The following is a 12,349-nucleotide window of genomic DNA, read 5'->3' as shown; positions in this document are numbered from 1 at the left end:
GGGGGGGAAAAGTACATTTATAAGCATTCATTATTTTTACATTCCAACTGCAGCAGCCAATATCTTGGGGGGGCTTATTTCTAGGCAGGCTTAGCACCACTTTACATGTTATTTATCCTTCTCAGTAATTCTTGGAATAAGGTACATTATTGCCTTCATTTGGCGAATGAGGAAACTCAGGTACTGGGAGGTTAAATAACCTGTCTGAGGACTATGCTGAAACTGAAACATGAACCCAGAGATCTGTCTTAGACCTGCATTCTTATCTCAAAAGTGTCCTGCTCAAAACACTATAGCTTCATATAATTAAAAAAACACTGAGAATGAATAAAAGGTTTGGTCTTTCTTATCAAAGATCTCACAAGTCCTACCTGAGAACTCAAACATTTGAAAATAATTTGTGGGGGCCAGCAGGTGGCATGGCGGTTGAGGCACTGGACTCCCACATGGCAGGCCACGGTTTGAGTGACAGACCTAGCAGCTTGTTTTCTCACTTTCTCCCTTTCTCTGGTGAGTGTATGTGTCCTGTAACAAATTTAAACATAATAATAAATAAAATTTAAAAAATCCTTTAAAGGAAATAAAAATAATTTGTGATTTAAAGAAACTGAAGTCTCATTCTGAAAAAAATATTTGAAGTAGTGAAAATCTCAGTAAAATTCATGTATTACAAATATGCAAAGTCAAAATAGTCCTTTGAGGCTTAAGTATTACTGGTAGAAGAAATTTTTTACAGTACAGAAGACATAATACATGACTTGTAAAAATTTCTGCGGATGCTTCTATGTTAAAAAAAAACTATAAAGGTAAAAAAACAGTTTTCAATATTTCAAAAATAAGACACTGAACAATATTTAAACTGTTGAAAAAGACTAAGTTGGGATCAGGCAATAGTAGACATTACTACACATACCCTTTGACAATAACATTCTGACACAGATACATCTAGAGGCTATAATGTAATGGACTAAATTGATACTAAAGAAAAACCAAAATTGGGCCAGCCCCAGCCCAGCGGTTAAGGGTGCCAGATCCCATATGGCCAACCACATGCTTAAAATCCTGGTTCCTTGAGAAACATGCTGGGTATGTGTGGGTGTGTGCCCCAAATCTCAAGAATGGAGAAGTGGAGGAGAAAGGGTTATGGTGAGAGCATACCCCATGGGGTTGCTTTGTCCCTCTCTTTCTCTGTCTCCATGACAAGCACACAGGCCCTCTGACAAAATTTGAAAAGCCAACCGATTAAACAAAATAAACACTCTTTACAATATGATATTACTTTTTATTTTTATGGAGATTTTACCAATATCATATTCTAATGCAAATGCCTGAATATTCATATACTGGAAAATACATACTTGTTTCTTCAAACATTCTCTGTTTAAGTGTTTGAGGCTTTGGTGTAAATGGTATTCTCTCTTCATGGTCATCAGGCTCACTTTTGGCATCTTCATCACTGTTTCTCTCTATACCAGAGACAGCAGAGGTATGTTTTCCATCCAAAGCAATATAATCATCTTGGGCTCTAGCCATTTCACGTTTTCTGCGGGCGGCCTGAATAAAGGCCTCATCAGGAATGTTAACTGAAAGAAACAAAAAAGAGAACACTGATAAACAAACACCAACAGAAACAAATATTCCTCACATTTAAAAAAAAGGGAAAAAGGCACTGATTCCCTAAATTTTTCACTGTTTTGGTACATAAATGTGACTTTAATAAATGGCTCAAAATTTACAGCAGTAGTGGAAGAAAATTTAGTAGAGACTAAATATAGAGACATGAATCAACTCTAGAAGTATCAGAAATCACAGAAGTATGAAATCACTCCATTTTATCTTTTAACTCTCTTACTTTTCTTAGTAGCTGCTGAGATTTTTACGGAGGGCGATATTTCTCACTGCAGAAGCGCTGAGACTGTTAGGGTACAGATGTGGAGAGGGCTGAGCATGGAGCTCCTAAGTCAGTGAGAAGTCAGGAGGAAGGTGGACAGACCAGCCTGACTTACCAAGGAAAGGAGATACTACACTGTGATGCACCTCGGCCCTTATGGGCACTCATGTACATGGGCAATGCAAAAGAAACAACAGCGTTAACAGCACACAGCCAAGACAGCGTCTGAGGTTTTGTGATGAGCCTCATGCAAATAAACATGAGAAGATTAAAAACGTAAAGAAATAGGCTTATGTACAAATTAAAAATTACTTAAGTGATGACAACTTTATTAAATTTTTTTACCTTTATTTATGATAAAGCATATTTATGACTGAAAGAGACGGAGAGCAGGGAACCCTCTACAGGGTCTGGTTCATGCCACGATCCCCTTTCTTCCTCTGGCCTATATGAGCCCGGGTACTCACCAGTGTGCCTACGATGTTTCAAGCCAACCAGACTGGGGATTTGAACTGAGGTTGCCATGTGGGATCTGATTTCTACTGCACAGCCTATTACTGCTGTGTCAGAGCTGGCCCAATGACAACTTTTAATAGATCTTGTATCATTCTTTTATTTTGTACAATAAAGCTTCATTAATAAAAGCCTCAAAACAAGTTTCTTTGTGCAAGCTGAAATTTATCTTCACACTTGGAAAAAAAATTGTTCCTTCTTTCAAAAAATGTTTGCTATAGGGCACATGTGCTCACCAGAGGGAGACAGAAAGAGGGAAAGTAAGAAAGGTTCGTACAGGGGCATTGGCCAAGCCACAGTCCCTTTTTCCCCATTCTCCTCTTGGGATTTTGGGCATGCATGCACATGTGCCCAACATGTTTTTCATCCTGCAGGGTTAGAGACTTGAACTGCACAGTTGGCCATGTGGGATATAGCTGCCTTGACTTCCATACCAACTGCTGGCCCATAAACGATCATTTCTTTTTTTTTTTTTTTGAAAGTTTTTTTTTTTTTTGCTATAGGGCGCGTGTGCTCGCCAGACAGAGACAGACAGAGAGACAGAAAGCAGGAAATCACCCCCCAGGGGGGATGGCCACGCCACAATCCCTTCTCCTCCATTCTCCTCTTGGGATCTTGGGCACGCACGCACACGCATCCAGTGTGAGTTTAAGCCACCAGGTCCGGGACTTGAACCACGGTCGACTACGTGGGAGTCCAGGGACATAGCTATTACGCTAACTGCTGGTCCCAAAAGATCATTTCTTAAGAAAAAATATTACATTAAACAAGATGGCAAGAGAAATTTTCACCATCTCAAGCACTTCAAAAGAGTTAAAAGATGTCCAGTTATAGAGTTTCAAGTAAAATTTTCTAACCTTTTCCAGAAATTGTTTCAAATTTTTTTGGAAATAATTAGAAAGCATGCCTAGTGATGTGCAAATGCTCCAACGTTTAAAGCAAACCAAAAAGAAAAAAGAGACAGAGATATCTAAAATTACAGACCAATATTGCTTGAAGCAGTCCTAAGGAAAATAAGAAGTGTTTGAGTTAATCATGAAAAAATAAATGGTGGTCACTATGAACCAGTAAATATTCATCAAAAAGAAGTAATATAAAATCAAGTGATTTATTTATTTATTTTTTTTTGAGAGGTTTTTTCGCTATAGGGCGCGTGTGCTCGCCAGACAGACAGAGAGAGACATAGAGACAGAAAGCGAGAAATCACCCCCCAAGGGGGGATGGTCACACCGCAATCCCTTCTCCATTCTCCTCTCGGGATCTTGGGCACACACGCACCCGCGCCCAGCGTGAGTTTTAAGCCACCGGGTTCGAGACGCGAACCGCGGTCAACTACGTGGGAGTCCAGAGACATAGCCATTACGCTAACTGCTGGTTCCCAAGTGATTTACTTTTTATAATCAAGTATTTATAGGTCAGGGAGATGTTAAAGCTCATGTGTCTCTTCATCCCTCTGAAGCATTTAACTAAAAAATGTCAAGTAATGGGCCTTGCTAGTGAGATACTAATGCTACATAAACCAATCCTCTCTCAAGTTGAAGTAAAAATTCAAGGAAGAGTAGTTCAAGAAGAGAAGAGTATTCTACCTATCCTTTTTCTCCATATCCACCACCTAGCTTAACGGATCCCACATTGCAGATGCTGGGCAGACATGGGATGAATTAATAACGTTAGCATACTGTTTTGTAGCCCAAACATGGTGTTTTTACAGATTCAGAACTCACACACAATTCTCGTATCTGTCAATCTAGCCAATATACAATCATCCAAGGCATCCCTGCCACAGGGAACATTTCAAGGCAGATATTCTATTACTGGACCATTCTGACAGTTCTATCATCTAGACACAAAATAAATGCTCTCCTTCAACACACTAGTCCTTACAATTACCACATTCCTCCATCTTTCCTTCTCCAGCTAGTATATCCCTTACACTTCCAAGTATTCTTCACAGGCCAAGTCTTCAATTTTTAAAGAATCTTTTTCAATGGTGCATTCGGAGGAGGGACAATTCTTCACTGTGCTGAACTGCTGTACGCTCTACAGGACATCTATCATCCCTTGCCCCTGGGCACTACACGCCAGCAACACCTCAATCACTGTGACTGTTAAAAAACACCCCACACATTTCCAACCACTGCCCTCTCGCTTCAGGTGGACAGTGCTGCCAACACTTTACAACCACTGCTTTATGCTGTTTAACCCTCCAGTTTCCTGAGCAGCACTGTTCAATACAGTAGCCATTAGCCATATGGGACTACTTAAATTTAACCAAATTAAAAATTAAATTCCTCCGTTGCACTAGCCACATTTTAAGAGCTCAAAAGCCACATGTGCTAATGGTTACTGTACTGGACAGTGAAGGAACAGACTGTTTCCATCATCACAGATAATTCTACTGGAGCATGTATATCTAGACTTTAGACAAGGCTTCCATTATTTACCAGACTTCCACTTTTTTAAAGAGATTTTTTGCTATAAGGTGTGTGAGCTTGCCAGAAAGAGCAAGTGAGAAATCACCCCTTAGGGGGGATGGCCATGCTGCAATCCCTTCTCTTTCATCTTCTTCTCAGGATTTTAGGCTCACACGCACATGCGCCAGCATGAATTTCAAGCCACTGTGTCCAGGACTCAAAACAGCAGACAGTCATGTGGGAGTCCAGTGATGTAACCATTACTCCATCAGCTGGTCCCAGGCTCCTACTCTTAATATAGGCTTCACTTGCTGCTCATGTTGTGAACTTAAAGAAGAAAATAAAGTTTATAAAGCTACAGAGCTACTAATTGTTGTTACTTAGTGTGATAATAAAGAAGCACTTATGAGCATTTTAAAATATATCTTAACAAGTATATTTCTTTTTTTTTTTTTTTTTTTAAGAGAGAAATGTTTGCTGTAGGGTGCATTAACTCCTTGGAGACAGAGAGAGAAAGAAAGAGAGAAATCATCCTCAAGGGGGGATGGCCACAGTGCAATTCTTTCTCCTCCATTCTCGTCTAGGGATTTTGGGCACTCATACACATACACCCAACATGAGTTTCAAGTCACCAGGTCTGGGACTCAAATTGCCATCAGCCATGTGGGAGTACAGTGCCTTAACCACCAAGTCCCCTGCTGGTTCCAACAAGTATATTTCAATATAACTTGCTTATTTTTTTAAGCTATTTAGTTCATTTTATTAATTTTCTCAGAATGGGCTTCATGAGTCTGAGAAAGGAGTTCATATCACAAAACAAGTTATAAATCCTTGAGCTAGAGTGAAGAGCCAGATAAATATTTTTGACTTAGTAGAACATAAGATCTGTTTCAATTTTTAAAGTTTGTCACTGCGGTGCAAAAGCAGGCACGATAATAAGTACTTGAGTGTGACTCTGTGGGTGTGTGTAAGTTGATTTCTTCCATGAGAGAGAGAGAGAAATTCAGTACCCCCAAAGGGTCTTTATGCCATGATCTACTCCCAGTTTCAACCAGTACAAATTATGGGTACACCTGTTCAGGGAGGTCCTGAGACATGAACATAGGACCTTTCTCGTGTGGGTCCAATGTGTTACCACCTGGCCCAGTATTTTAATAAAGCTTTATTTATGAAAACAGGTGGCAGACCAGATTTGGCCCACAGTGGTTAACTTCCTAACCCCTAAATGAGACAGATCTTTCTAAAATACAAAAATGGTCATGTCATTTATTGGGTCATCAGAAAAGTCATGACACATTTCTGCATAGAAAAATACATCATGACTTTTCAGATGACCTAAAATTTCTATAAAATTTCAGTAGTACCCAAGACCTGTGTAATGACTTCAACTTGTTCCTCTCGCTTTGTTTCTTTTCATTAAACTCCTAACCAAATATCTTTAGTCAAACAAGAATTATTTTTAGTTCTCTGAATATACTATACCATCCTCCCTAGAGTTTTAAGAATGCTATAGCCTATACCTGAAGCAAATTGACAAATTGACAAATTCTTACCATACTTCAAGCAGCAGCATTAACCATCTGCTATAGTACAGTGGTTAGGAACATAGGCCCGGGGTGAAATCTTGGCTCTGTTGCTTTTTTTTTTTTTTTAGAGGTTTTACCTTAGGGTATATGTGTTCACTTGAGAGAGAGAGAGAGAGAGAGAGAGGGAGAGAGACAGAGGCAGTGAGAAGAAAAGTGAGAAATCATTCCTCAGAAGGGATGGACACGGCACAATCCCTTCTCCTCCACACTCCTCCTAGGATCTTTGGCACACGCACACACGTGACTGGCATGAGTTTCAAGCCACTGAGTCCAGGATACAAACCATGGTCAGCCATGTGGGAGTCCAGTGACGCAACCAGTACACCACCTGCTGGCCCCCCAGCTCTACTTCTTTACAAGCTGTCTGACATGGCATGTAATGGACATGAGCAGCCAACAGTGGCACTTGGACTATCATCAGGAATGACGCACTTGCCACATACTTCACTAGAGTTTGTTATGTTATCAATAAGAATCACTAGTATAGAAAATAATGGTATTAGAGATCAAATTCTTAACTAAAATTACAAAAATTACCAACCTATTGATGTAAATTCTTTTTCTTCCATAGAGCTAGAGCTGTCAGAAGATGAACTCTGATCATCCTTGCTTCCTGAGGAGTGATGTGTTTCATTCTCTTCATCTGTTGAAAGATCAATTATTCTGGATTTTAATGACAATTTTTGAATATAACAAGAAAGATTCAAAACATAAACAACTGAAATTCTGAACACATGGCATATGTATAACATATGCTACTAATCCTACTCCATGTACTTAAAATAGACATGAATTTCTTTCTCCAACCCCTGGCCTTTCTAAAACAACTGGATGGTCTAATAAATGTACAAATACCTTATTTGTACTATCTAAATATCTACTAATATACTTCCCAAAAGATGCAAAGAGAAGAGAAAAGGGAACATTAGGAAAAAAAAAAAAGAACAAAAAAAGCAATTACTAGGAGGGAAGTGTCTTGCCTTGGCTGTGAAGAATAGCAGATTAACCTTATTTAAGCTGGGCCATAGGGAATCAAGGATGAAGAAGCAAAGGCCACTGGAGAGGCTCTGAAGGAACCACCCCTGCCTGACCAACCCAAGTCTTGAGTTCAACAGCATCTCCACAGAAGGAGGAAAGAGCCTGGTACAGTCCCTGAGGCAGAACACTTCTCCACAAATATGCTGTCTGACCAAAAAAGAACTTGACAACACAATGGTAGAGAGCTTGGCAGGAATGTTGAAATTCAACCAGACGCTGTTGCATTTATGGCCTATCCAGAATCAATTACAGCTGAGGGGACTGCCCAGCTGGCAGGTGGACTGTAGAAAACACCAGCACACTAGAGATTTGGTGAATCCCATCTGCCACCTGCTACAGTAACAACGATGATGTACTGGGCACCACTGACAGGGTGCTGGGTACAGTGCAGGGCAGTTTCCATGGGTTCCTCCAACAACCCCGGCAAGTAGCGGTCTTCCACTTCGTGTGAAGAGCCTAAAGCTCTCTGAAAAAACAATGCATGGGTTTCAAAGAATTTTTACACCAAAATCAACTTACACTTTATCCCATTTTCCCACAAACTTTTTAAAGTCCCTTCATATAGCTGCAGTTCACACTTAGCAATTACCATTTATGACAGTCTCCAAAACTGTTCCCCAAGTGGATTAACACCAAAATACTGGTTTTCAAAGTATGGTCCATCAATTCTTGGAGGTCCCTGAAACTTCTTCTCTGAAATAAAACTATTTTAATCGCAATACCAACATATCATTTGTTCTTTTAACTGTGCAGATGTGATAAGATGACCCTCTACAGAACCTCCCACCCTCCGCCCCGCGTCACCTGGTTGGCCCGGGCCGACGTCCCCGCGAGGAGCCGCTCCCAGGTTGCGCCGAGAACTCGCCCACACCCGGCCCCGGCCCCGGCCCCGAGAGCCTCGGCCTCGGTGGGGCCGATCGGCCACCTCTGCGCGGCCTTCTCTAGAGGGTGGCCTTTCCTCCGAGGCGTCTGGGGCCGCCTGCTCTCCCGGCGCTCCGAGGTCAGCAGACTGCTCCACGTCGCTGTCGCTGGAATCCACCCGTCGCTGCCGGAAAGTCCTCCTGGGCCGGTGCGCCATGGCCAAGTTGAGCGCCGAGCGCGTGTCCACTTCCGGGCCTACCCGCCGGGTCTTCGGCCTCGCCGTCGCGCGCACGTCGTTCCGGGAGCCCTGAACGCTCCTCCTTGCGCATGCGCGTTTTCCTGCCTGGAGCGCGTCCGACGCGCAGTTCCTGCGAACCAGCCTTGGGAGACAGGCTGCTTTCCTTCTGGATCTGGCGGTGTGGACCGCCGCCTGGAGATTCCCGCGGCCTCCCGGAGCTGAGTCCCAGCCCACGCCGCGGCATCCTCCCGGTCTACAAATCAGGCGCTGGGCTCGCTATCCGGAATCGGAACCGGAACCATATCCTTTTCGTCTATTCTTTCCGGAGGAAGCTCTTTCCAACCAAAAACTTAATGAAGTAAACTCTACCACAACACTTTCAGAGGGCGTGGTGGTGCCTTTGAAACCTAAACAGTAGAATGTACACTGAAATGATAAAAGCACAGATAGGCCAAAATCAAATGTTTGCTTCCTGGCGGCGAGGCTTCAGTGAAAACTATTTATTTCGTTAAATCCTCTGTATTCGGAAAAAAGGTGGTGTTTAGAGAGATGGAGGGATAAGAAGAATGGCTGAGTCTAACTTGGGCTGTTTCTCTCAAGTACTAGCCATGAACTTGGAGATCTTGGTTCCCTAGGTAAACATTTATTTGGGTGCCTCTATCTCCATCTGGAGCAATAAATGTTTAGTTCACTTAGTGTTTGATGGTATGTACAGGTCCTGTGCTGAACCACGTCCTCTTTAAGAGTTAAAGAATACTTTCCAAGGGTTTTATAAAATGGATTATTTAAGGGATTACATTTCCAGACTAAGCTTCCACATTTATTCTTTGCTGAAAGTGGTATGACTGAGAACCTCTCAATTCATGTTGCCCTTCACCAGTGAAATAGGGGTAGAAAGGACATTCCTCCACACGATAAAAGCCATTTATGACAGACCCATTGTGAACATCATATCGAATAGAGAGAAACTAAAACCTTCCCATTAAAAACTGGAAAAAGACAGGGCTTCTCAATTTCTTCACCCCTTTTCAACATAGTGCTGGAAGTCCAAACCAATGCAATCAGACAAGAGAGGAAAATAAAAGGCATTCATATGGAAAAATAAGCAAAACTGTCCCTTTTTCCAGACAATATGATTACAGGCATAGAAAATTCAAAGAAATCCATGGGAAAAAAAATCCTAGAAGTAACAAATAAATTCAGTAGCCAGATACAAAGCTAATATACAAAAATCTATAGAATTTTTATACACCAACAATGAAGACTGAGACATAATTGAAGAAAGCAATCTCAATTACAGCAGCCACAGAACAAATAAGATACATAGGAATAAACCTAACCAAAGAGGTAAAAGACCTTCTACAAATAAAACTATGTAAAACTGAAAGGAAGAATTTGAATATGATACCAAAAAAATGGAAAGACATCCCTTGTTTCTGGATTGGAAGAATGACTATAATAAAAATGTCAGGTCACACAAATTAATTTACGTATTCAATGCAATTCTGATCCAATCACCCATGACATTCTTTACAGAAAAAGAAAAAAATTACAAAATTTGTCTGGAATCATAAAAGAATTTATATTGCCAAGACAATACTCTGCCAAAAGAATAAAATGGAAAGTATTTCACTATTGAACTTTAAAATATATTACAAAGCAATGATAATTAAAACAGCATGGCACTGGCCCAAATATAGACACATAGACCTATGGAATAGAATAGAGAACCCAGAAACAAGCCCGAATGATGCAGTTAACTGATCTTTGACAAATGGTACATGACAATGCAATGAAAAAAAAAAAGAGTGTCTTTTCAGCAAATGGTGCTGGAAGAACTGGAAATCCACCTGCAGAAAAATGAAACTGGACACCTATTTCTCACCATTAACAAGAATCAACTCAACATGGATCAAATATTTAAATATAGAGCCTCAAACTATAAAACTACTAGTGGAAAATATCGGGGAAATTCTTAAAGACGTTGGAGTAGGCAAAGATTTCTTAAGATCACTAAAGTACAGGCAAAAGACAGTTGGGATTACATCAAGCTAAAAATCTTCCTCACTGCAAAGAAAGCAATTAGAAAGAACCAGCAGTTAGCTTAATAGCTATGTCGCTGGACTCCCACATAGTCAACTGCGGTTCGCGTCTCGGACCTGGTGGCTTAAAACTCACGCTGGGCGCATGTGAGTGCGTGCCCAAGATCCCGAGAGGAGAATGGAGGAGAAGGGATTGTGGCATGGCCATCCCCCCTGGCGGGTGATTTCTTGCTTTCTGTCTCTATATCTCTCTCTGTCTGTCTGGCGAGTGCACGCGCCCTATAGTGAAAAAAACCTCTCCAAAAAAAACCCCCCAAAAAAACAAAAAAGAAAGCAATTAGAGTGAAAAGATGACCCTTGGTATGGGAGAAAATATCTGCCAATTATTCCTCAGGCAAAGCATTCATATCCAGAATACATGGGAAATCTAAGCAGGTAACCCATAAAAGTGAAATAATCCAGTTTAAAAATGGGCAAATGAATAGACAACTCTCCAAGGAAATCCTACAAATGGCCAAGAGGCATATGAAAAAATGTTCAGTCTTTGTCATAAGGAAAATGCAAATTAAGACCACATGAGATACTATTTAATGCCACTTAGAGTGGCTAAGAAAAAAAAAAAAAAAAAAGAATGACAAGTGTTGGCAAGACTGTGATGAAAAGGGAACCCTCTTACCCTGTTGGTGGGAATGTAAATTGGTGCAGCCTCTGTGGAAAACAATATCGAGATTTCTAAAAGAAACTACAGATAGAGCTCCCATATAACCCAGTAATCCCACTCCTTGGTATTTAACTAAAGGATAGGAAAACACTCAATCAGAAAAACATTTCCACATTCATGTGTGTTGCAGCATTATTCACAATTGCTAAAACATGGAACCAACCCAAGTGTCCAAAAATCAATGACTGTATTGAAAAATTGTGACACATAAATACTATGAAATATTACGCAGTTATAAAAAACAAATAGATCCTCTCATTTGATTTAAAATGAATGAATGTAGAAGACTTACTATCAAAGGAAGTGAGCCAGACTTTGAAAGATACACATTGTATATCCCCACTCAATTGGTACTGAGTGTCTGCACTCTATGGCAGAGGTTGAGATCTCTGAAGATGTGATGGCATAGAAGTGGGTGTGGAATCTAGAGACTGTAAGGGAGGCAAGTGGATGGCAGAGAGTGAATGGTGAAGGGCGGGTATGAGTTGTAAAGGGAGGAAACATTTGATAGATGGGAAAATGTAAAGTTTCCTTTGAAAAAAATTATAAAGATAATTCAATTCAGAACAATAACACAAGAATTCTTATAACCTTAAAATTGGAATAAATTATATATATATATATGCATACATAAAAGGAGAGCAATATCAATAAAATAATTTTAAGCATAAACCATATTTCTTTGGGTAAAATGTTGGAAATAGAAATATGAATTGAAGGAGAAAAAGTTGTGTTGCAAAGGGATTGTGCACGTATGGAATGAATAATAGTGAGAATTAAATAGGTTTGGTATTTATGTTACATACATTTAAATAAGTGATATGATTTTTATTTAAAAAGTTCCAATGTAAATAACAAATTGTATCCATTGCTACTGTCAATACTTATGAAATATCTGAGATGAAAACTTAGAGATTACTATCTAAAAATGAGCTGGATAATGATTTTCTGTTTTTATTCTTGAAAGGGCATGCATGAAAAAAGTTAGAATGCACCATCATAGATGATTATTACCAGTTCCAACTTCTTTCTGCTTACCATGAGA

At 40.2% G+C, this 12,349-nt stretch overlaps 1 protein-coding gene across 1 annotated transcript in view; it reads right to left on the bottom strand.

Annotated features, from left to right (window-relative positions):
- GCFC2 (GC-rich sequence DNA-binding factor 2) overlaps window positions 1-9,854 on the bottom strand; it is a gene marked incomplete in the record, with an annotated part of 44,760 nt that extends 34,906 nt beyond the window's left edge. The window contains 3 exon segments of the mRNA XM_014588886.2: window positions 1,359-1,583; window positions 6,946-7,047; window positions 8,247-9,854. Coding sequence (XP_014444372.1) covers window positions 1,359-1,583; window positions 6,946-7,047; window positions 8,247-8,520 — 601 coding nt within the window.
- Window positions 9,855-12,349: the final 2,495 nt, after the last annotated feature.

The sequence above is a fragment of the Tupaia chinensis genome, unplaced genomic scaffold, assembly GCF_000334495.1.
Source record: "Tupaia chinensis unplaced genomic scaffold, TupChi_1.0 Scaffold000316_1, whole genome shotgun sequence".
NCBI lineage: Eukaryota > Metazoa > Chordata > Mammalia > Scandentia > Tupaiidae > Tupaia > Tupaia belangeri.
The sequence above is the reverse complement of the archived record's forward strand: the minus strand, read 5'-3'. Positions and strand labels throughout refer to the sequence as shown.